This window comes from Pseudopodoces humilis, chromosome 8, assembly GCF_049639895.1.
Source record: "Pseudopodoces humilis isolate 2021_Gansu_Grassland_sample_001 chromosome 8, ASM4963989v1, whole genome shotgun sequence".
NCBI classification, from domain to species: Eukaryota; Metazoa; Chordata; class Aves; order Passeriformes; family Paridae; genus Pseudopodoces; species Pseudopodoces humilis.
Window position 1 is genome coordinate 3425001 of NC_142207.1, and position 25000 is coordinate 3450000.

General features: G+C 41.3%; 1 protein-coding gene across 3 annotated transcripts in view; it reads left to right on the forward strand.

Annotated features, from left to right (window-relative positions):
* ZEB2 (zinc finger E-box binding homeobox 2) overlaps positions 1-25000 on the forward strand; it is a 114658-nt gene that overhangs the window by 86935 nt on the left and 2723 nt on the right. For all 3 annotated transcript variants that reach the window (XM_088058709.1, XM_014249415.2, XM_088058710.1), the window contains 6 exons: positions 1869-1940; positions 7993-8181; positions 8879-9093; positions 11578-11686; positions 12573-14542; positions 16545-16725. In XM_088058709.1, the coding sequence (XP_087914835.1) occupies positions 1869-1940; positions 7993-8181; positions 8879-9093; positions 11578-11686; positions 12573-14542; positions 16545-16725 (2736 nt within the window). The remainder of the gene's footprint in view (positions 1-1868; positions 1941-7992; positions 8182-8878; positions 9094-11577; positions 11687-12572; positions 14543-16544; positions 16726-25000) is intronic.

A 25000-nucleotide genomic window follows, 5' to 3' on the forward strand; every position in this document is an offset into this window, starting at 1 on the left:
GAACTCCTAAATGTTTTGGACGCAAGATAACCCCGTGAAAATGATCCTTAGAGAGGCAGAATGCCAGATCTGGGAAAAGAATCAAGGCTGGCTTGTCTGCTGTACAGTTTAAACAAATATTTTTCATCTGGTCTGCATATTCTATGCTTTTGTACAAATTTAGCATCTGTTTGTACCTGCATATTTTAACTTAAGTGCTTTCATTAATTTTTTTTCTCTTTTTTTAAGCTTCAAAGCCATAAACATGTATATTTATACCACAGTATTGTACGCGGGTTGTAAAGCTCTGAATTAAGTCATTCTGTGCCTTAGTTTTGATTAGAATGATACAATTAGAACCTGTTATTCTACCAACTAATTACTTGTAGAGTGTGACATCTGAAGAATACTACAAGATTACAAATTTAGGAATGAACTGAGAATGTGCTCTGTTTATATTATTCCCCTATCTTCAGTCAAATCATTGTCATGGAAATGGATTAATACTGGGCCAGTCTCTGTCCTCATCAAAATCTTTATCACCAAAAAAAAAAAAAAAAAGAAAAAAAAAGAAAAAAAAATAAAATAGTAATAAAAATTTTAATGCTTCATGTATCAATAACATTTTAATAGCATGCTTTGATCTTCTTGCCAGTCTATCACTTGATTGGCCGAGCAGCATCCATCTTCCTGAATCAGCATCGACTGGTGTTTGTTTCTGGGAAATTTTCTCCTTTTTTAAAATTTATTTGGTCATTGTTGAACCACTTCTGGGTGCCTTGTGCCATTTTATTTCTTGCAAGTGCATCTCAGTGAATGATTAAAGGAGATTTTTTTTCTCTTAAATCTCAAATACTAAATTCTCTCACTTAAAAAAATAAAAGGAAAGGGAGAGGTTGTGTGTTTGTGCAAGTCTTCAGATAGAGAAAGGCTGGCATTTAGAAGTAGAAAAGGCGAGAAAAAAAGCTCTGTATAATTTTTTTTTTGCCTGTGAAAACCCTTTGGAAGGTTTAATCCTATCCAGGCTGCATGTGTGAATACCTGTTGCACAAGAACTAACAAATTAGCAGCAAGAAACCAAGTTTGACAGGCAGTGCCAGGCAGGCTGAAACATCCAGGAAAATAAGTATTCTTCCCAGTGATGGAGCCTCTTCTAAAAGCTATTTTTATTCACTCTGAACCCCCAGGTTCGTGGAAAGTGAACCAATCCATAAAAATACACAATAAATAATTTTACACATATCATGCTCATTTGCATGTGAATTAGCCCAGTTTATGGCCATAAAGGCAGACTTTGTCAGTGCACAGAAGATGCAAACTAGTAGGGGCAGAGAAGAACTGCCCACAGTTGAAGATTTGTCACATTTCTGCACCACTCAATATTAATACTTGCTGTGCCTCAACGAGGTTAAAATGACGGTGACAGCTCAGATCTGTGTGGTGATAGATAGATAGAGAGGGAGATACAAGCTCTTGCATCTTCCTTCTGCATTTGCATTTTCTTCCAGGTATAGATCTCACAGTGTCTGTTAACTGATTATTTCTCTTAAATAAGTAGGAAAAAAAAAAAAAAAGAAAAAAAAAATCCCTTTTTTCTCACCCGACTGCTTATTAGATTTGATATTGGGAAAAGCCCTTCGTTTACTCTGAACAAATAGTTCTGTTTTCCACCACTTGCTGTCATGTTTAAAGTAAATAAGTTCTCGTCCCTCCAGCACTGCTGAACTCATTCACTTCCCAGAACAAAGCCATTGTGTAGAGGTCCACAACAGCCCCTTTCTCTCCTTCCCCGAGCGGGATCTTCCCCGGCACCGCAGTGTGCTCCCCAGCTTTGTGAGCCATTCATTCACCAGTGCCAGTGCTAAAAGTGTGCATGCTTTATTTCACAGAAGAAATGAAGGAAGATTATGACACTATGGGGCCTGAAGCCACAATTCAGACCACTGGAAACAATGGTACAGGTAAGGCCTTGCATGGAGTGAGCATCACTTTTCTTTGGGATCACAAAGAGCTAGCTGTGCATGGAGAGTGAGAGTGACAAAACAATCTGATTGTTGTTTTCAGTTATTGGAAAATACTGACATAATTCTCCTGGTTTTTAATTTCCCTCCCCTCCCAACTTGATTGTGAGCGTGCAGTGACCAATCCATGCAGTGAAGAGTCCTTGCTATCCCTCCTGTGTCCCACAACATTTTATCCCCAACTCCTTGTAGCTGCATCCTTGGGAGATAGTTCTGTACAGTGTGAGGAAATGTTTCCCAGGCAGGGTAGGGTGACCCTTGGACAGTTTAAAGTAGCTGGGCCAAGGTACAGTGGCCTTTTAATAAGAGAGGCTGTAGGAAGAGCTTGATAATAGGATGGGGTGCACCTTCCTTGGCAGCCCCAGATTTGGGTGGTGCACAGAGTAAACTGCTTCAGAGATTGAAAACATCTTGTCATCAAGACACACAGAAACCCCTTACATAGATCTATAGACACACACACTTTAGATGCATATTTATGAGATTATAATGTTTCTGGCAATTTTCTTTTGTTTTTTTTCCACTTTTTACATCTCTTTCTTTCCCCTCTTCTTAGAAATCAATGCATTTGATGGCAAAAGAACTGTGACAAAGATATTTAGCAGGCATCACCTCTGAGCCATCTCTCTTTTTCTCTAGCAGAGAAAACCAGCAAAAGGTTTCTGTTGCTATTTTCCAATCCAAATGAATTCAGGGGTTTGCCATGTTCTTTCCAAAGGCCCCACTCTATCCTCAGCACAGCTGAATGCCATACATCACCCGGTGTTTGTTCTGCATTTTGTCACAATTTGAGATGCTGCAGATAGATTTACACAGCTAAAAGGAAGAGTTTTCTAGTATAAGTACATTTCTATGCATGCCATTATGAAATTTAGTTCATAGGTAATACTCTCCACAAATATTACTGTAAAAGGTGGTACCAAAGTCTCAGAAGGATTTTATTACTCACACTTTCCTAATGTTGGTAACACCCACATAAAACCCCAGTGCTCTTATTAAGCAACACAAGAAATTTACTTTATCATTCTTCAGGGGGAAAATAATAGGAAAATAAAACGGTGTCACTGCTTTCTTTATCCATTAGATTTATTATGCATGAAAGGAGGGTGGCACCAAGGCACAGTTCATCATTACCTATGTACTTAATGATGTTGCTGTGCAGAACTGGCTACATATGTATCTCAAAACCTTATTTTATTTCCAAGAGACGGCAATAAAGTGACAAATTGTGCTTAGCACTTGGAGAAACAGGATTTTAAAAGACATCTGATTCAGAAACAAGGCTTGATGGTTATCTGAATTACCATTACCAGAGCCTTTGAGGTCCCCTATCAGTCCGTGTGACTTCCTTTGTACATATTTTCCCTACCATAACAGGCCTTGACTCTTTCATGATTGCAATGTAGTCTGCATGAAGGGGAAGACTTCATGTCCTCTTAGTCCCTTCTTTTCCAGTATCTGCTGTCCTTGTCTGCCAGCTCATCGTCAGCACCACGCAATCTCTCTGGGGGTGCCACTGAGCTCTGGCACAGCCCCACTGCTAACCAGGAGTGGGGTCCACGGGGTGTCCTGCCTCTACTGGAACCAGTTTTCCATGGAAGAAATAAGTGCTACCCCTACCCAGCTTGATGCACTGTAAACTCATGGCTCAAGGAGTGTTTTGCATTTAGGTGGTCTGATTTAAAATGCAGGAGCTTCTTTGTGTGTTGCTTCTATCAATTCCTTCCCCAAATGTCCTGTGCAAGTCCCAGGCTCCTCTTTACTCCAGCTACGATGGGAGGCTTGCTCAAATAACCATCACAAGTTGCTCTGAAAATGTTTAATTCAAGTCTTTTTTCACTGAGGTGTTCAGAGACACTTTCACTGGAGGCTGATGCCTTGTCAGGTTGGGTAAAATATGTTTCTTTAGTTTCTGCAATCTCCATAGAGTCTTGAGAGCAATGTCAGATTACTTAGGCATAATAAATGCTCTGATATATTAAATGCTTATGCCAATCTTTTCACCTGGAGTGGGAGATTCCAGGTGGCTATGAGGACCTGTAGTTTCCTTTATTAGGAGTAAAAGATCCCTTTCGTGCCCAGTGAGGTGCCTCAACCATTATTTAACAAAGAAAGGGAAGAAATCAGTCCCTGAGCTGTAGGAGATCCTTCCTGGATAGTCTGGGAAGTGTTCAAAATTTTCTTCTTCAGCCTCACTATAGGCTTTGGGTGTTTTGCCTCAGTTTTCCCTGCAGGTTTTAGGGGATCTAAAATTGATGTTCAATTAAGTAGCTCAGGTGAGGCTGAGACTCGACCCAATGAAAACATACATCTAACCAGAAAGTTTCTGTAAGTGAATGCAATATCTGTGGTGCACTTTTAGCATCCAGTTCTCTGCAAAATGTCATTAGTAGATAAAGAAAACTAAAAGAAAATGTCTTCATTATTAAATTATTCTGCTATTGTCAGAGTGGCCATTTCCTAGTGGTACTTAAAGAGATGTGTTGTTATCTATATATTAACCAGCTGCATTTTTATGAGCCATGGAAGCTTCATGGTGAAAAAGCAGAAGTGACCATTAGGGTGAAAATTTAGGATTTTGGTCCTGCTAAATGAATTTGTAAATATTTCTGAGGATTTCTGCAATAGGGACTTGAAAAAGTGATGTTTGGCAGAAGAGGTTTTTAAAATGTGAATGAAGAAATTCTTACGGTTTATTTTATTCTGCCTTTTATGGTTATTGCAACTGGGATGCTTGCAGAGAATAGATTAACAAAATCCCTGTAAACAAACAGAAAAATTTTCCTGGTTTTGATTAGTAACATCTGACAGAATTCAAGTAAAGATCTCTTAACATAATTTAAAGAAGGGAAAGAAAAACTTTCAGGGGGAGGAAAACAGAACCAAAACTTGGCAGGTTGGAGGACAGGCCGTTTTCAGGCTGTAATCTGTGTGTACCAATGAGGGCCTCTCACTTCCTGGCTAATGAAGGCTGTGGTTTTATTAGCTTTGTTTGCGATTAAGGGCAGCTATCACCATCTCACAGGACAAGTTCCCACACAAAATAACTGGTCTCCCAAGCTCCTTGGACCTCTCTCCCACTTTATCTTGAAAGCTCCTAAATGCCTCCAAAGATAGCTTTCCTTAATGTGTTTTATTTTTATGTGACACAGCCACATCAGCTTTTGGAGCTGAAAATATTTCTGCTCTCCAGGCTCCAATAATTAATTGAAAAAAGACTTATTTGGTGAGGTCACCCACCATAGATCTCGCTGAAATTCTTGCCTCGCAGGAGGGGTTGTGCAGTGTGTGTGCAATATCAGCCCACAAGGAGACTGGGAACATGGCTTTGTACGTGGAAAATAAATCAGGGCATGGAGGGGGGAAGCAAGTCTTCCACCCAGAAGTCAAGAGAGAAACCTAATGGTTGTCAGATGGGTCTTTTTAGTACCTCTGGGTGAGCTTCCAGCCATGTCTGAATTGTCAGTAACATTCCTGGTGAGAAACCAGACCCACATGGACACCCTTCGCTGTTTGTGTTAATCTGCAGCATTTCAGCAGTGGTTGTATTGCTTCAGTGAAGGATCTATCAGCTTTTCCACTAAATCCCCTTGTTTTTAGGGGTTTATAATATAGACATAAACATTTGCTTTAGCTCCTGGATTGCATGCACAGACATAGAAGCTAAATAATCCTAAGAATTAGGAAACCAAGTAATATTGCAGCAGTCTTCCACAGCCTGTTGGATCAGCCTCCAGATAGACTTGGGGGCAGGAAGGAAGAACCTCATTTGGGTTTGAGTTGGGGATGGAAGCTCCTAATGTTAACTCAGGCCTTGCTTGGATCCTAATCCTATAAATGCAGTTGCAAACGCCAAGTTCCTCTAGTTTACCTGGAGGAGAAAAGGGACACATTTAACCATCCTATGGAGCCATTCCATTTCTCCTTTCTGGAGAAAAACTCCCTCTCCTTGCTTCACAGGTAGCACTTATTGGCTCTTGGCCTAGATTTGCCAAAAATATACTCGTTTTCCTTGGATCCATTGCTAAGACAAGAGAAGGAGTTTGGGCAGTGTTAAGCCAGAGGGTAGATGATCTTGTAGCACTGGGAAGATCTAGGCATAAAAGGGGAATGAAAAATTAGATTTATAGCATAAAAAGTAAAGCCTCAGCTTTTTTTTTCTGATAAAAACAAGAAGTCCTACACCTACTGTGATGCTCTTGTGCATAAGGTGTACTCAGTAACCACCATTTTGTTATATTTCTCTCCCAGAACAAAATGGAGGTAAAGTACTCTTCTTCTCCACACTCACACCCCCCTTCTCTAGAAGCTGCTTTATTTTGGGGTTGAAAGAGGAGAACTGTTTCTCATGCTGATAACAAATGGTAACTGGAGCTGCAGTAGGACCAAGAGGAGCTCTTGTGGTGGTATAGCTGTTCACTACAGAACCACTGTGATAGGAACAGAAGTTTCCTTCCAAAACCAGAGTCCCATGCCCTGTGCCATTTGGTCACTGTCACTAAAATACCGCAGAACGGTTGAGAAGCTGCTCAGCTCATATGAAAAATAGGGCATATTTGTCTCAGCCAGAGGATTTGATTTTATCGGCTAAAGGGATGAGGTTTACAGAGATGGATATCTACTTTTATCGATGACGCCGAGATCAGAGCTTCAAATCAGGCACTGCAGGCTCCCAGTTGCACCCCAGTCAGAGGTCATGTCTCATTTTCACTCCCAGTATCACTGCCTTGCATTTTCATAGGAAACTGAGGGAAAGCATTTACCCATTTCTAAATACCAAGGAGCTGGTTGGTCTCTCATTTCCAGTGGTTACAAACCATAACCCGCTTGATTTCCATGTCTTCCCTCTATGCTGTTCCCCGGCATCACTGACAGCAGAATTGTCCTGTTTACTATTTTACTTTTACATGAACTCCAGAATAGTTCATGGTGTTTCCTCATTTTCTTATTTCACCTCAGCAGAAATACATTAAAAAATTAATCAATCATAAGCTGTTCTTTTAATTTATGGTCAATTAAAAACAAGTATCTTTAGTTCCCTGCCACCAACTGTGTCTTTCAATACTTGTTAATAAACAAAGAAACACAATTTAGAGGAAGAAAATCACCATCTCCTCTTTTTCCCCTTTTCTAGTATAATTATATTATTATTTGTCTATTACATCCCAGAGTTTTAAGATCTTTCCTGTAAGCAGTGCTCATACTTGGAGGAGAAAAGCACATTTTTAGTAATAGGATGCTTTGTGGCTGAGCACGTATTATGTTTCATGAACATTGCATGGAAAATAAAAAATTGAGTTTGCATTTAAAGAAAAGAAGGAGAACTCTTGTATGGACTGTCAAAGTGGTTTTTGGGCTTGGTGGCCCTCTTATGTTCTAAACCATGTGGTTCTATTGCAGAAATCATGAAGCAGTAAGTTTTTAAAACAACCCATTCTCTCATTATAAGTTAATTTATCAGGGAGGAAAGAAAAAGCAGGAAGATGTGAGCAGTTTTCTTCTTGTGCCTGACAAAGAGCAGCCTGAGGCTGTCTCAGAAATGTTTGGTCTTTTACTACCTGCAACTGCCTTCCGCCCACATGGAGACTTGTCTTGGGGTCTGTGGGATCCAGGGGCAGCTGAGCTCAGCCTTGTAGGTTGAGCTGTGCTTATGCCAAAAGCTGTGGGACCCCCAGGAGCCCCGTGAAGGTTGTTCAGGTTCCAGCAATGAAAGATTACCTGCATTACCCGAGCCTCATAAACTTCTCCAACTGCCCTGTAGAGCCCCGTGTTCTTGTTAATTTAACTGCCCGCCCTCACTTCCATCCACACTGGTGGAAAGCCCACATTAATTTTATTGGGAGCTGGAGCAAGGCCGATGAGAGCAAAGATCCAGCTGCAGCCCCAGCCTTGTAGCTCCAGTACATCTGCTCAACTTCTAACACTGTTGATTGGCCCAAGCTCTCTGGGACGATGCACTCAACCACTCTTTCTTCTCCCCCTCTTATTTTAGTGAAGAACGCAAATTGCACGTCGGACTTTGAGGAATATTTTGCCAAAAGGAAACTGGAGGAAGGAGATGGGCATGCAGTCAGCATAGCAGAGTACCTGCAGCGCAGCGACACAGCCATTATTTACCCTGAAGCCCCTGAGGAACTGTCTCGCCTTGGCACTCCAGAGGTCAATGGGCAAGAAGAAAATGGTGAGGCTGTAATTCATTTTTAGCCAGTATCCTGACCTCGTGCAGCTGTTGCAATTATAAATGCACTACATGCCTGGGTGTTTACCTTAAAAATTGAAGAACAGCTGCAGCGGCATGGAATTTCATGAGCAAAGATTGGGGCTGTAATTTCAGTGTATTGTGATTTTTTAGTCAGCACATTTGTATTATTTGTTGGGTGAGCTGAGGAGCTGAATTTAAACAGGAGAAAGGCTGCTGCTCTTCTTGGGAGTTTGGGAAGTTTTAATAGAGTTTTAACACAACAAAAGACAGTAGCCAGCCTATTGCTCTCCAGCGCCTTGATAAATAATTGGAGAAGAGTCAGTAGGAAGGATTCGGTCAATGGCATAAGTAACGTAATGAGCTGGGGCTGGAATGCAAATTGCCAATTGATCAGGAAAAGTATTTCTTAGTTTTCCAGCCAGCCAGGTCTGCGGGAGGAGTGATGCCCATAATTAATTTCCCGGTGGGGTCTGGAGTGGGCCCTGCGAGTCTGCCGTGGGTGTGCGCGGGTGCCGGTGCCTCCCGCCGCCGGTTGGAAGCGCCGTCCCTCCCTCCCGGGCAGCAGATTGCGGCGATTCCTCTCATACCATCCCGGGCAATCAGCCCATGAGCTGCCATTGATTTGCTGACCTTTTGGCCTGCCTCTCTTTCCTCCCCCCCCCATCCCGGGGCGCAGACCTGCCACCTGGAACTCCAGATGCCTTCGCCCAACTGCTGACCTGCCCCTACTGCGACCGGGGCTACAAGCGCCTGACGTCCCTCAAGGAGCACATCAAGTACCGCCACGAGAAGAACGAGGAGAACTTCTCGTGCCCTCTCTGTAACTACACGTTTGCCTACCGCACCCAGCTCGAGCGGCATATGGTGACACACAAGCCAGGGACAGATCAGGTGGGGGGCTGGTTTTAAGTGATTTCCTTCTGTAATAACCCCTTAGAGAAACGATATTGCTTTGATTGGCAATCATTATTAATTTTTCATGGCATTTTGAAGATGCAGATCTTTTAATGGTAATAGCTTTAATTGAGGTCTAAATGATTTTTTGATGGTCTCTTCTAATATGATTTAATAGTCTTATGTTCACGATCGAATGAGTGTGTTAATTTCTAATTTAGAAATTTTATTTGCACTTTAACTTGACTTTAGTTTCGTTTTTATGTTCCTCAAAAAGTGAATGAAACTGTAGCATTTTAATTATACATTATTAAACATCTCAGCAATTTTAATTCCATTTTTCACCTAGTTTTGCTTTGCAGTGTTGCAAATAGGAGTTCCAAGACATACTAAAAGATCTGCTAATATTTTTTCATTACTTTTTGAGTAACCTTTTCAATCACATGAAATTATGCGTATTTTGTATAATCGTTTGTTAGACATAATTACACATTTTGAGAAGAACTCTTCCGACAGTACATATAGGCTATCATTTGTGATTGTGCCACTAGAATTGGGCATTGCTCTCATTTGTGTAGCCCGGCAGCGTATCTGCAATAAATCAAAGCCCTTTTTTCCTCGATGGGGTACGTGTAATATTATATCAGTGCCACATTTAAGGAAATGCTGGTGTCTCAAACAGGTGACTGAGCTTCCCTAGTGCTCCTAGATGGGCTGGCAGTAGACCTGCACCACAAAATTCTTTACACACCAGCAGGAAAACTGCTCCTAGCTGGAGAATTACTTCTAAAAACCCATCTTAAAGAGGGCTGTAAGGGAAACTCAAATGACGTGGTTAAAAGTTGAACAAATAGATGTGCGCATTGTGTCAAATTATAAAGGCTTTATGCCGGATTTATTTTTCTTAAAAACCTGAAAATCACAATCATCTGTATTTCTCTTGGAAGGTTTCTCAGCAGAAGGTAAATTCAGTTAGGCAAACACACATCTTCCTAATCACGCAATTTTTGCAATTAGCATTTTTAAGAGAACTGTATCTTTTGCTTGATCTTAAATCAAATGACTCCAGAGCACTTTCTCCTATTCTTTCCTTCCCATGACTTTTCCAGTAGACAAACACATTTTCCCATGTATATTTTTCCTAACCTGATACACTGTAAGGTTCTTCCTTTTGCCTCGTATCATTAAAAACACCAGGGGAGGGAACAAAACCCGCCTGGATATTTATCCAACGTAACTGCCTGAAATTTCACATGCGAGAGCGCACTGGTACTGGCGCATTATGAATGGTAGCTTTGGTGTTGAAAAGTCCCCTCATTTGCTCATGGCATTTACAATTAGTAAATTAAAATGATTGTATCATATTAACAGTGGCACAACTAAAGTTTATAGTAGTCCTCAGAGGGCGATGGGGGGAGACAAAACAGCTGTTGCTGTTTGTTTATGCAACTCAGCAACATATGAGCGCGGGTCCCTCAATGGCGCGCGGCGGGCTGGGCTCTGCTTGATCTTTGAAGGTTGCTGCTGTTTGAACAAACCTCCCTGTGTCCCATGTAACACCATCTGTCTCGCCAGGAATGTGGGAAGAGGCAGCACACCCTCGCAGTTGTCATACCGTTTCGGCGCTGCCTTTTTTTTTTCCTTTCCTCCCCCCCCCCGCCCCGTTTTTTTCCCCCCTCCCTGCTCCTGCAAAAGGCTTTTGTGTCGCAAAAGGCTGACCTCCTACCTTGAGCATCCAGAGTGGCTGGCTACGTGGTTATCAAGAAAAAAAATATTTTTTAATTAATTATTCTTTTTTTTCCTCTCCAAATTCAAAGTCATGGGGCTTTCCTTGCTTGTTGCAAAAAGGTCAGCTGCCTTTGATTATATCCTTACACCACTTTTAACTTTCAACTTTCCTTCGCCCCTCAGAAGAGCACCGGGGGAAAACATGGCACGAAAGGTAGCTCAAGTCTTTCCTGCTGCTCTGTGATTTTAAAAAACATTTCCAGCAGCAGCTTATGCTGAAGATGCAGTCTCTCCTGCTTGATAATGAATTAAATCTTACATGAAATGCCACTAACGACAGTGTTTCTCTCTTTCCTCCACATGCAGTAAACAGAATTTTTAAACAAGCTGAGTCCCACATGTTCAGAATCTGCTAGGAATATTAAGAGCCACAAATCTTCTTATAAAACTGTTTCCCTCATTGTAAGATACCTTAAAGCAACACATTTCTGATGAGAGACTTAGGAAATAATTCTAAAGCAAATATCGAATGCTCATGTGAAAGTACTTTCTCATTTGTTTCGGTTTACTGCCAACATTTTGATTTTTATTGCAACACTGATGAGACAAATAAATGTACATGCAGACCTTGTGGTCCGCTTGACGAATTCAGAGTCACATTAATTTAATTTTTGTCTTTAAGCTTGAAATTCATGGTTTCTCTTGCATAAAATTCATGTTGGTATCTCTTATTTTTTCTTCTTTTCCTCCCAGCACCAAATGCTGACCCAAGGAGCAGGCAATCGCAAGTTCAAATGCACTGAGTGTGGCAAGGCCTTCAAATATAAACACCATCTGAAGGAACACCTGCGAATTCACAGTGGTGAGTAGCGGAGGTGCTGGTGTGCTCATTTGCATTTTGTTTAATTAGCTGAGTTTTAAAGACTGCTTAAAATTTACACAGTTCTGCTTCTGGCTTCTTGGAGCTACCAAGGTATTTCATAAGTGATATCTGAGTCATCCTCATTTATCATGCTGTTAATACCATGGTCTCGCTAAAAGATTTGGCAATAGTAAAGCTTCCTGCAAATAATAAAGATTGTTAGGCAGTTTGAGCTCAGAAGCCTTCATTCATTGCTGTGCAGTGGGAACCTGAAGAGTCCATTATATTTTCCAAAATAAAAAGTCCCCCTGAGTGAAATACAACTCATATTCTCAGATAACAAGAAACTGCCAAGCCTCTCAGATTGAATGACTTGGGCATTTTGGCTCTCCTACTTGATGCAGTATTCAGCACACAAAACGACACCAGGCTCAGTCCAGGCACAAACTGACGTGGAGGTTCTAACATCAGGACTCAGTTTCTCATGCTGGTGCTCAAATCTGGTGAAAATTCCATTTTGGGGGAGAAAAAAAAATAAATAAACAAATCAAATTTGAACTGTCTTGATTTTATTTGGCTCTCTTCCCCACAGGGAAGAGAAGTCACTCCTGTGACTTGCCCAGGTCAGTCTGGACCCAATCTCACACTTTGATGGATGTTGCCACCTGGAGACCCTGGGTCCATACTGACCTCAAAATCTGTACAAAGAAGCAGGTAAAGCCGTGCTTTTGTGTGGCCATGTCCCTATGTTCCTATGAAATTCTATAATCAATATTTCCCTGTTAATCACTGGATATTCAGGTGATCATTTAGATACCAAATGCAATCTCTTGCAATTATGGCAGCAAGAATGATAATTAACATTTGGTTTTAATTATCATTTTAGGTGAAAAACCATATGAGTGTCCAAACTGCAAGAAACGTTTCTCCCATTCTGGCTCCTACAGTTCGCACATCAGCAGCAAGAAGTGTATTGGTTTAATCTCTGTAAATGGCAGAATGAGAAACAATATCAAGACGGGTTCTTCTCCTAATTCTGTATCTTCCTCTCCTACCAATTCAGCCATCACACAGCTGAGAAACAAGCTGGAGAATGGCAAACCACTTAGTATGTCTGAGCAAACAGGCCTACTGAAAATTAAAACAGAACCACTAGATTTCAATGAGTACAAGGTTCTTATGGCCTCACATGGGTTTAGTGCAACTAGTCCTTTTATGAATGGTGGACTTGGAGCAACCAGCCCCTTAGGAGTTCACGCGTCTGCTCAAAGTCCAATGCAGCACTTAGGTGTAGGGATGGAAGCACCGTTGCTTGGGTTTCCTGCGGTAGGCAGCAATTTAAGCGAGGTGCAGAAGGTCCTACAGATTGTGGACAACACGGTTTCCAGGCAGAAAATGGACTGCAAGGCTGAAGAGATCTCCAAGTTGAAGGTTTACCATATGAAGGATTCATGCTCTCAAGCCGAGGAACAAGGAGTTACCTCCCCCAATATTCCCCCCGTGGGTCTTCCAGTAGTAAGTCATAATGGTGCCACTAAAAGTATTATTGACTATACATTAGAGAAAGTCAATGAAGCCAAAGCTTGCCTCCAGAGCTTGACCACAGACTCAAGGAGGCAGCTCAATAACATTAAAAAAGAGAAGCTGCGAACCCTAATAGACCTGGTAACTGAAGACAAGATGATAGAGAACCACAATGTATCCACTCCATTTTCATGCCAGTTCTGTAAAGAAAGCTTTCCTGGTCCCATTCCGTTGCATCAGCATGAGCGTTACCTGTGTAAAATGAACGAAGAAATCAAGGCAGTCCTTCAGCCTCATGAGAACATGGTTCCCAACAAACCTGGAGTGTTTGATAAGCAAACCCTCTTTCTGTCATCAGTACTTTCTGAGAAAGGAATGACTAGCCCCATCAACCCATACAAGGACCACATGTCTGTACTTAAAGCATATTATGCTATGAATATGGAACCCAACTCTGATGAACTACTGAAAATTTCCATTGCTGTTGGCCTTCCTCAGGAATTTGTGAAGGAATGGTTTGAACAAAGAAAAGTCTACCAGTATTCAAGTTCCAGGTCACCATCACTGGAAAGGGCCAGTGCCAAGGTGGCGCTGGCTGCCACCAACAACACTGCCACTAAAGACTCTTTGTCAGCCAGATCTCAAATAAAGCCTGTGGACTCTATAACTTCACCATCTATAGCTGAACTCCATAACAGTGTTACTAATTGTGATACTCCTCTCAGGCTAACAAAACCTCCTCATTTTACCAATATTAAGCCAGTTGATAAATTGGACCACTCTAGGAGCAATACTCCTTCTCCTTTAAATCTTTCTTCCACATCTTCTAAAAACTCCCACAGTAGTTCTTACACTCCAAACAGTTTCTCTTCTGAGGAGCTTCAGGCTGAGCCATTGGACTTGTCTTTACCAAAACAAATGAAGGAACCCAAAAGTATTATAGCCACAAAGAACAAAACAAAATCTAATAGTGTAAAATTAGAACACAACAGTGTTTCTTCATCATCTGAAAACTCAGATGAGCCTCTGAACTTGACTTTTATCAAGAAGGAGTTTTCTAATTCAAATAATCTGGATAAAAGCACTAACCCAGTATTTGGTATGAACCCATTTAGTGCCAAACCTTTATACACAACACTTCCACCACAGAGCGCATTTCCCCCAGCCACTTTTATGCCACCAGTCCAGACCAGTATTCCTGGGCTGCGACCATACCCAGGACTAGATCAGATGAGCTTCCTACCACATATGGCCTATACCTACCCAACTGGAGCAGCTACTTTTGCCGATATGCAGCAAAGGAGAAAGTACCAGCGGAAACAAGGATTTCAGGTAAATGGTTTCAACTGTTTTCTCCTTTGAAAAGCTAGAATTCAGTATTTTGTGATATGCCTCTTAAAGAAGAAGAAACCTAAAGCGATAATCAACATTCCCAACAAAATTAGCAGAGTTTAAGTCTGAGCTTGAAAAGTCATGGTGGAGTAGGAAAATAAACTGCAGTTAATTAAAGAGTACCTCTACTTGGATTCAGAAGCAGTATCACTTACTTTGAACAGGCATAATGATTTTTGTTCTGTTGAGTTCAGACATTTCTCGTTAGATTTGTATAGTAGTATAATAATATTAATAATAATAATAATAATAATAATAATAATAATAATGTCCATAAAAAGTTGTATCCTAGAGAAAAAGAAAAGGAAACTTTGTAGGGAAATGTATCTTTTCAGGGCATAACTACATTTCACCAAAGAGAAAAGGAGCAATGGGAGACCCCTTTGGAGTTACCTGCATACTTGGACACAAAGTAGTTTCCCTCTAAGCGGAGGTCCACACAGCCTCATAGACACTGTAATCCACTGAAAGCCTTCAGAGCTCCCTTCTCCATATTTTTGGGGGATTGTTCACCCACCATTCATGGGAAAGTTGTCCTCTCTTCTCACTTATGTCGGGGGGATAAGAAACATTGGCCCATAGTCCCTTTCTTTGGGCTACCTACTGCTCTCTCCAGACTCTTAGTTCCTCTAATCCTGCCAGTCATCTGGAACAGCTTTGAAAAAACCCAAGAGATTAAATGAAATTATTTGGAGAGGTAGCAGCCAGGGCCCTTAATCGCAGACAAAGTCTTTCCCTGGACATGTAATCTGGGTCAGCACTTCTTTGTGCCCGCGTACAACCCGCAATTCTTCCCTCAGGTCATCCCAGAGTCAATGCAGGTGTAGCAAAGGATTTTGTCTCTTGCATGCCTGAAGAGAAGGGCAGCTCCACAGAAGTCTTGTACTTTTATAGCCTTTTTCTGGGTGTATTCAGATGTAATGTACAGAGTTTAGTTAAATGAGATTAACTGATTATAGATTAATAATTTTTTCTTACATTTGCGCCTGTTCCCCCATGTCCTATTACCGTCTATTAGTAGTTTTACTGACTAGTAAATGTTTTATAGTTTCAAATGTGAAAATCAGGTACGGTTTTACATTACAGACTGTAATCCCTCTTTGCACAATAGGAGCATAAATAGCACTGCACCTCCATAACAGCTGTTCCACTATTCCAATTTACAGTACATCTGCCCTCTTTGTAAATGTATTTAAGCCTATTTAATCTTCTCTAATATTAATTAGTGCAAACCTAGTCTAAGAAAACTGAACTGTGTGATAGCAAATGGAAATGTATGTTATCATGCAAGTTTGCACTCTCTTTGGATCGAGACAAAATAAATATCAAGAAATTTAATAATTTACTGATCCACATTCATTATTGCTTAATGCTGAAGGCTGTTTTAACATAGATAGAACATTGATAAAAAGTGTTATTAATATTCCCTATTTCAAATTACAAAATTAAATATAAAAATATAGCTTGAGGCCTTTAGTCGGGAGACATACATTTAAATGGATTGCATAATAATAACATTTGTACCTAAATATAAAATTCAATTAAAACCTTTCTACAGATACAGAATACATCCAAGTTTTGGAATTTTGAAAGGAATGATCCCTTAGCTGTTGCTTACATTTACCTTTGTAAAATAATATAATACCTTTTGCTGGCCATGAAGAGCCTCCCCTTCACACTTTCTTGGAAGTATTTAGTGTTGATACAGTAAATACTGTTAGTTTGTGCAAACCACATTACTGCAGAGTGCTCAAAGACAGAAGGTTGGTTTGAGGCATAGGAGGCTCCCTGTTATTTCCATCCTTTCCATCATGTGTAGTTTCATTATCCATATTCCTAAGCTAAGAGGGACCACTGAGGCGTGATTTTACCTTCCCTGGGGTGGTTGGTGGGCAGGATTGGTGGTGGGAGCGGCTGTCGCTGACGAGTGGTTCCCTCACAGGGAGAATTGCTTGATGGAACCCCAGACTACATGTCCGGCCTCGACGACATGACGGACTCCGACTCCTGTCTGTCCCGAAAGAAGATCAAGAAGACAGAAAGTGGCATGTATGCATGTGACTTATGTGACAAGACATTCCAGAAGAGCAGTTCCCTGCTGCGACACAAATACGAGCACACAGGTAGGGCAGCTGCGAACGCTGAGGGCAGGATTGAGGGTCATGCTTCATTCTTCACAGTCTTTCATGAGTACATTTGTGCAGTTGCTGAGGCACTCAAAAAGTTATTTTGCTCTGTTCTGACCTATTTTTTAAGTTTTTCTTGGTTATTCTTGGTGGTTATTGCTTGGTGAAGGACAGTTGGGTGTGATGGGGTGAATGTTGGTAGGTGCTATGGCAATCATCATCTCTCAGGCATTTCATCTCATTCCCTCTTGAAATGAGACAGGCCCTAGCACTCAGAAAGAACTGCAACTTGGTCAGCACAAAGTCTGGCATGGGAAGGAAGAGTGACAGTGTTCTTGTTTCTTAGACACTATCTGACCCAGCTCCATTTAATCCAATAGGAAAACTGCCACTGACGTTAGCAGCATGAGACCTGGCTCTGGCCAAGTTATCTGAAATTCGACAGCTCAGGGGGTTTCCTCTTGCTGTGATTTTGCACACCAGCAGCACAAGCAGGTTGCAGTTCACTCTTTCACTTCCCAGTTAATGCCCAGGGAAGGTTCCCTTCTTTCCTGAGTAGGAAGTGATTTTTGTCCAGTTCAAGGAAGCTTGGCAAAGCTCACCACGCACTGTCAGCTTAAAAAATACTTTGGTTTGAAAAAGATCTTCCATCACACCTATGCTGGCCATGGTTCCCCTTACAGATAGTGCTCCCTTCCCCTCTGTCAGCCAGGACAGAGCTCTCTGAGGGCCACACATTGGCTCAGCATGTTTCAGTTAGGGGAAAATGGGACCGGAGCTTCCCAAATAATAGAGATATCAAATTATGTTGGACAAAGAGAAGGTGAATTATCATCTGAATTATTGCGCAGCAGGACATAAACCAAACTCCAACTTCCTAGAGTTAGAAAAAGTTTACTCAGGAGGAAACTTGCTTTAACTTTGAAAGCTGAGTCCCGCTTCAGGAAATGAAGCAAATCACATCATCCTTCAATCTCACCATGTGAGGGTAAAAACCTTATAGCTCTCTTTTAATACATCTTCCAGGCCCCACATAACCCTTTGGCTTTTCACAGATGAAAAATTTACAATTCAGAAGCGGACTGTGCCTTTAAAACAAAATCCTTTACTTTGTTATTTTTTCTTCTTATACTCTTCTTCCAAATTTTAAGCTAATCCCACATAGGAAAATACAAAAGGAAGTTAAAATACACGTGGGATTAGGAAAGAAAATTAAAAGCAACATTTTGGACTAGACCAGCCAGTTCACTGGCAGAATGTGCTTCCCACTACATTATTCAGATCAAATTGTTTATTCAGTAGAAGAAGCTTTGAAGGCTTTACGTCCCTGCACCTTTCCTCTCCTGAATGATTTTATTACGGCCATCTGCAAACATTATGGTTTACTACACTACTACTGTAAAGCTCTTATGTTAGAACTGGCCTTCATATATATCGGGATCTGGGCATATGGTTGAATCCCATAAAGTTGGTAGTCCATAAGGTCGACAGACATATGGTTGAAAGGCTGAAAATTTGACAAGCTGAAATGTGTGCAATCACCTTGATTTGCAAAATAAACTGCATTCGTAATAGCAAAAATATGTTATGGTCTTGAAGTAGCATGGGAACCTACTGCCTAGAAAAATGCCACACAGCTGCAAGGCAGGGACTCTTCTCCTGCTTCTTTCCTCTGTCCCTTTTGGCTTCTAAACTTCACGTCCATCAGTTTTATGGGACTCAGCCTTATGATCCAGAACATGTATGGGGTGTCAGATTTAATACGCTAGAACTACAGCACATCATCAGGCTGGAGCCTGGCATTTAGGGACAGGAAGGATGGTCTTGTGGCAGAGGCACAGGCAGTGAGAGCTCTGCACTCTCCCCTTCCTCACCACAGACTTCCTCTGTGAATTACAGAAAATTGCTTCATCTTTCTCTCACCTTCTCCCATCTTTGAAACACAGGGAAATGATACCAGCTCACCTCTCTGGAGTGTTATAAATATTAATTCATAATATTCTGCGATGGAGCTCACTGGATAAAGTGGGAAGTACTATTATCAGGGATGTGTTTGCTTTTATGGAGCCTCAGTGCATCATGCCAGTGCTTGAGTGGTTGGGAGCTCTGAAGGGCTTGGCTGGGCCAGCCCCAATACCTCATGCACAGCCTTCAGGAGGCACACTGCACTCACTGTCACTCTGGCTGATGGCTCAGGTGCATCTTAAGTGAATTTCAAATTAATTTGATAGTTTCAGGCAGAGCTTGTAATTGCATTAATAACATAAGTGTGAAACTGCAGTCCATGTTCAGTGGAAGGAACCAAATTGAAAGTAACACCCTCTCCTGCCTTTGGGGTGATTGTAAATGCAGGCCCAGGTTTTTCAAACAACTTTTTGAAACCTAAAAAAAGAGAAAAAACCCCTTTTTTCTCAGGGTGTTGCTGTTTTCTGAGCAGCAGATCATGACCTGTTGTAGTTTCATTTAATACATGTTTTAGGAGGAATTGGAATGCTTCCTTGTCTTTCCTGGAGAAGCACAAAATCATGGATGTTGTTTATAACAATCTCCTTTTTTCTGTGTAAAAAGAATATCAGTGTTTTATTAGAACTTTGGAACAATCAGATTTTTATTTGTCACCCTTTCTCAAGGTCCATGTACCTATTGCAGCCAGTGATAGAACAAGGGTTAAAAGAGTCAGGTAGAGGCCCCTAAAAATTTATCACAGAGAAATCATTTCAAGTAAAACATTGACAGGTAAAACTACATAAGCTGTCTGAATTATTGTTTATTGTTGATCAAGTGTTGTGAAGGAGAAAACAGGAATGTTTAGGTGTTGCAGTGGAGCTGAGTTTCCATGCCACGGCGAGAACAGGATTTGGCCAGTTCTTTTTGTCAACCCAAGAAGTTTTGGTAGGACCATGTGACCAGCCTCAGGACAAAGAACTCTGTGATTACCCCTGTACACCATGCCTGCCACAGCTGGAACGCAGTAGAAAAAGGGCCACAAATTTCACAATCCATAGTTTTTAATTTGTGCAGTATTGGTGGTATTCTGTAATAGCTTTCAGCTTCATGGGGAGAAGGAAAATTTATTGTGTTACTGCAATGAGTGAATTGCATTGGTTCTGGCTCATCTGAAATTTAGTGTAGAGGCCACTGGTTGTTGCAGAACCAAATTCTGACAATTTAATTTTGGGATGCTATTGAATTTTGAGAGGAGTTATGTGTCCCTCTTAGAGTTTGAGCTTCACAAGGTCCTATTTCCTTAAAGCCAGGGTATGCAGCACTGTAATTAGGGTGCAGAGCATGGCAGGTAGCACAGGCATTCAGTGCTCACATGATTTTCCTGTGGAGTCTTACAGACTCATCCTAATTTGGACAGGCTGAAATTAGTTGAGCCAATATGGGATGTGTCTAATCTCAGATTTTTCCAAGCTGCTTAGCACAAGGTTCAAGGCACTTTCCTTACGAAAGGTGAAGAAGGTGGTTGCCTTCATGGCAAAGCATTGGTGCTTCAGTGAGCAATAAATTCTTTGTGCTGCTGATAAGGAGGGAGCCAGGAGTGGGTGAGTGAGCAGGAGAGCAAACAGAATGGAGCATCAAGAAATACAGAAGTATCCTGGAACTTGGTCCAGAGATGGAGGAGTAAGGTGAAGGTTAATGTTTGTTCTGCCCTCGTCAACGCCCGTGTCTGCCACACACCGGCTTTGTTGTAGCTTCACAGGGGAACTCTCAGCACGCCTGCTCTGCAACAAAAGCTGGAAACAGTTTTTCAGAATCCTACCTAGAAATTTAAAATCCTTTCATTGTTGTTCTATATTACATCATATTCTATTTTATTACTTGTGCGGGCTGTCGAGGGCCTCATAGCTGTGCTAGGGCTTTCATCCTTTCCTTTTCCACTGTATATTTTATTAAGACCTCTTTTTTATTTTTGTAGCTTTCATGCTGATGCAAGCACTAGTTTTATTTCCAGATTGATTCTGTAAACTAAATATTGTTCTTGAGCCTGGTAGCAAATCAGCTCTCTCTGGCTAGTATTTTGAATTCCCAGCTTGGGAGTTTTCTTTATTTAGAGCTTGATTCATAAAAAATTTACATGCTATTTAAAGGTTATTTTTTCTTGCTTTACTCTGATACAAGTTTAGAATTCCCCATTTTACACTCAAATAAAGAAAAAAAAAAGGATATATTCTATGTTTGTGTCTGCAGACAAGGTCTCCTATTGAAAATGGAACAGGTGCAGCTTGGGCAATTATATATAAATTGCATTTATCTTGCACCTTTGACCGCTTTGCTATGCTCTGGCCACTAATCCATCTCCATTGGGACTACATCTAACATCCAAACCCCCGAGCAGCTTCAAAAGAACTGCCTTAAAAAAAAAAAATAAAAACAAACTGTCACAAAAATATTTCCTTCTCTCCTCCGAAGAGTGGGATTTCTGTTTGTCCCCCTCCCATGGAAAAAAGACCCACTTGCCTTAGGCAAAGAATGGGTGATATTTAGTCTGGGACCAGTGACAGCTTGTGATCTGATGTCTTATGACTTTTATACCACTGCAAATGGGAAATGCACAGCTTTTCAGTCAAAGACCTTTAGCCCAGGAAGATCGAGAGATACTTACTATCTGATATGTTTTTGTTGTCTTGTTTTAACAGAAATGCAATTTTAGAGACTTTGCAAACAGATTAGTTATAATTTCTCCTCTGTAGATTGAGTGTGGGCCCCCATGGGAACCTGTGTTTTGCAATGAAGGGAAAAAAAAAGCCCAAACATTTCCTCTAGATATTTGAGAGAGATTTATCATCTAATTCCATTGCAAAACGTAACATCTACATCACTCACCCATCTGACAGAACACAAGTGTTTGGTGAGCCCTTCCGTGAGCTTCCTTGGGTCCATCTCTCCTAGCTCCAGCCCCCATGGATGACACGGGGGATCTCATGGATTGGATACAACCTGTGGGGTGGGATGTCAAATCTGCTTCCTTTTGACTTATCTCTATGGCAGTGATGTTATGAATGTTGTGACACTGCATGACAGTGCTCTAGGACAAGATGATGACTTCAGAATGAACAAGAGTGGGTTAAGGTATTAGGATTGTAGACTTTAGGGAGGTATTATTAGATATTGAGAAGAAAGTCTTCACTGTGAGGGTGGTGAGGCTCTGGCCAGGTTGGACAGGGCTTGGAGCAACCTGGTCTAGTGCCCATGGCAGGGGGTGAACTGAGATGAGCTTTAAGGTCCCTGCCAACCCAAACCAGCTGGGGATCCTATGGTTTCCTAAAGTTGTAGGTCCTCCTTATCCACCTACAATTGCAGACTTATCCCCATCCCCAGTATAAAATACCTTAGTCCAGCTTTATTTTATGACCTACTAACACATTGTAGGGATTAAAGACTCATTTTAAATGGCTGAAATGCTGGGTTTTGCACATGAGGGGAAGAAAATAATTCTTCAAATATTCAGAAACCTGATACATTTAAAAACATATTTCAATTAGTGTTGTAACAGCTGCACACTGAGCACTGCTAAGGTATGTTGTGTGGTGTCTGAACAAAGAACTTTGCCCAAGCTGTCACGTTCCCTCAGATCAAAACTGAGGTCTTGATATGGATGTGGTAGACTAAATAGCTCTAGCATTGCCTTTTTAGTGCTAACATAAATTAATATGAAAATATGAAGTATTTTAATCTATTAATTTCTAAATTAATTTATAAAATATGGATGATTCCCTGCAAGGCTGCATCTGTGTGGCAAAGCAGGCAAAGACTGAGGGACGAGCACATCCCCTAGCCTTTGGAAGGGTGGGTGGAGGCAAGTCTGGATGAGAGCAGTGGAGGTGGTTGACTTCTGTTTGAGGAAAAAAAGATGCTGGGAGCTGGATGGAGCACAACTGTGGGGCGAGAATCATAGATGGAATGGTTTGGGTTTTGGAAGGGATCATTGAAAGTCATCTAGTCCCTGAAATGACCATGGAAACCTTCAACTAGACCAGGTTGCTCAGGGTTCCATCCAATCTGACCTCAAATGTTTCCCAGGATGGGACAGAGAAGGGTGTAGTGGGCATCAGATGTAGTGTGCCTTAAAAAAAATCAGGGAATTCGGAGTAATGGAGAAGTGATGGTGAAGTGGAACAAGACAAGGGTTAGGCTTGTCAATGTTAGAAAAAAGTAAATCAGAAGGAGGGACTGAGATAACGTGGGCAGTTCAGTGAGGAAGACACTAAAAAGGTGCTGAGGAAAAGCAGAAAGTCTGCAAGGAGCAAAAAAGAAACAAAATTAGCAATTATTGAGGTACTAGCGAGGGGACATCAATGTGTAGCTCTGAGGGTAATCAGCAGGACAACTGGGTCAGGACAGAGGTTCATCCCATTGGGTGCTGGTAGCACTGGGAAAGCTCCCACCTCACTCGTGAGGGTTTTCCACTGGCAGTGCCGGGGTTTGAGAGCGCTTAGGCTGAGAGTGCTTTGGGATTTTAAGCTAATTTGAGTGAGTGACTTGATCGTGCTTAAATCTCCTGAGCTAAGACTCTGGGATTTCCCCTTCGTGGCTAAACTTGTGCCCTGAATCGCAGGTAGCTGACTCCAGCTCTGGATTTGGTGCACCCCTAGGTCAAGGCTGGATGTTGAAAGCCAAAATACATTTATAGCTCAAAGCCCAGGGTTTTCTTTGAGTTTGACTTTTAACCAACAGGTTAAATTGGCAGAAATGCAGATTTAGGAAACCGTTCGTCCAAGTAATGCTGCTATATTTCAATAGATCAAGTTTGAATTTTCAATTTTACTATAAAAGGAAATAAAGCAAAAAAAAAAAAAAAGAAACCTTGCATGTGTGCAAACCTAGGAAACTCTATTACAAAGAAATGCAGTCTGAGCCCTAATTTCCAGGCATCTACTAGCTTCCCTGTTACTTGGGTTACTTTAGCTGTGGTTTCTCCTGTATTTTCCTTGCTGCCAGATCTCCCCTTCATTTCATAACACAATTTTGGCTTCCTTGAGGATTCGTTAATCACACCTTATTAAATGTGAACTTTCACAGTGGGACTTGAAGGTAGCTGTGACTGGATAGAAAAGAAAAATTAGCATAGTCCTTGGTATTCATTCTTGACAACTTTGCAATGAAAGTGGAGTTTTTTCTTTGCCTGACTTTCTGTGCTCTCATATCCCAGTGAAAAAAATCAGATCAGGTTTATAAAGGAGCAGCTTGAGTTTTCCTGGAAGCTGAGATCCTTGAGTAATCAGAAAGCATTTATATTTTTTCCTGCTGGATTTCCTTCCATGCTGGTGTTTCCTAGCCTTTTGCTCTTTGCTGGCAGTCCACCATACTCATCCTCTCCCCACTTCTGCTTCTTTAAAATTAAAGAAACATCACACATTCACAAGTGACAGGATGGAAGAGCTCTGGTGTGAAGTTTATTCCTGTTCTGGTCACATGCTGCATGAGCTAAGCATGATAAATACGCTCAAGGAATCAGGCCAGTTGACTAATAAGTTCCTAACGATCTGCTCTAGCAATAGGACATGCAAAGCAGGGATCCACATTTCAGGCACCAAATACCAGGATTTTAATATCCATGAAAAATCGCATGAAATATAAAATAATGACCCATTGGCACCATATCTGCCTGCATGGTTGCACCACTCAGCTGAATGACACTTAGATTATAATTTGACATTTCTAAAATTTAAAAAAACAAAAACAAATGAAAAATCTGGCTGAAGTTACTAATGTTTGATTTTATTTTTTGCCTTCTGCAATCTAAGTTTGGTGATCGGTCTTCACTAATTCCAATCTTTGCACCATATGTTATGTCTGGATATCTCACGGTTGCATCATGCTTTGCTGAGTTTTGTCGTGTGGCATCATGCTGACAAGTATTTTTTGTCAGCTCTATTTTGGAATTAAGCTTTCAGTATGGCAGTTCTGGAAGGTGTTGAAGGCATTCCTGTGCTATTTGTGGCCTGGGATCAACCAGATGTGTTTAGGCTTGGCACTGGTTTTGAGTTTCAAACATTGGTTCGAAACTGTCTGAAATGCCAAAGGAAATACTGTTTTCTGCAGCTTAACACCACTTTAGCACTCAGTGAGTGGCTGACAACATTTTATTTAGAAACCCCTTATGCTTCTGTGGCAGATGTATGTATTTGTATTTGCTCACGTGCTGGGGGAAAAATGTCTTTCTGTCCTTGAGGGCTTCCTCCCACAGGCAAGGGTTGGAGGAGGGTACCCCTGGGGTGGGTTGGGGTGGGTCCAGCTCAGGTCCCCCTGCCAGCAGCAAGCCCTT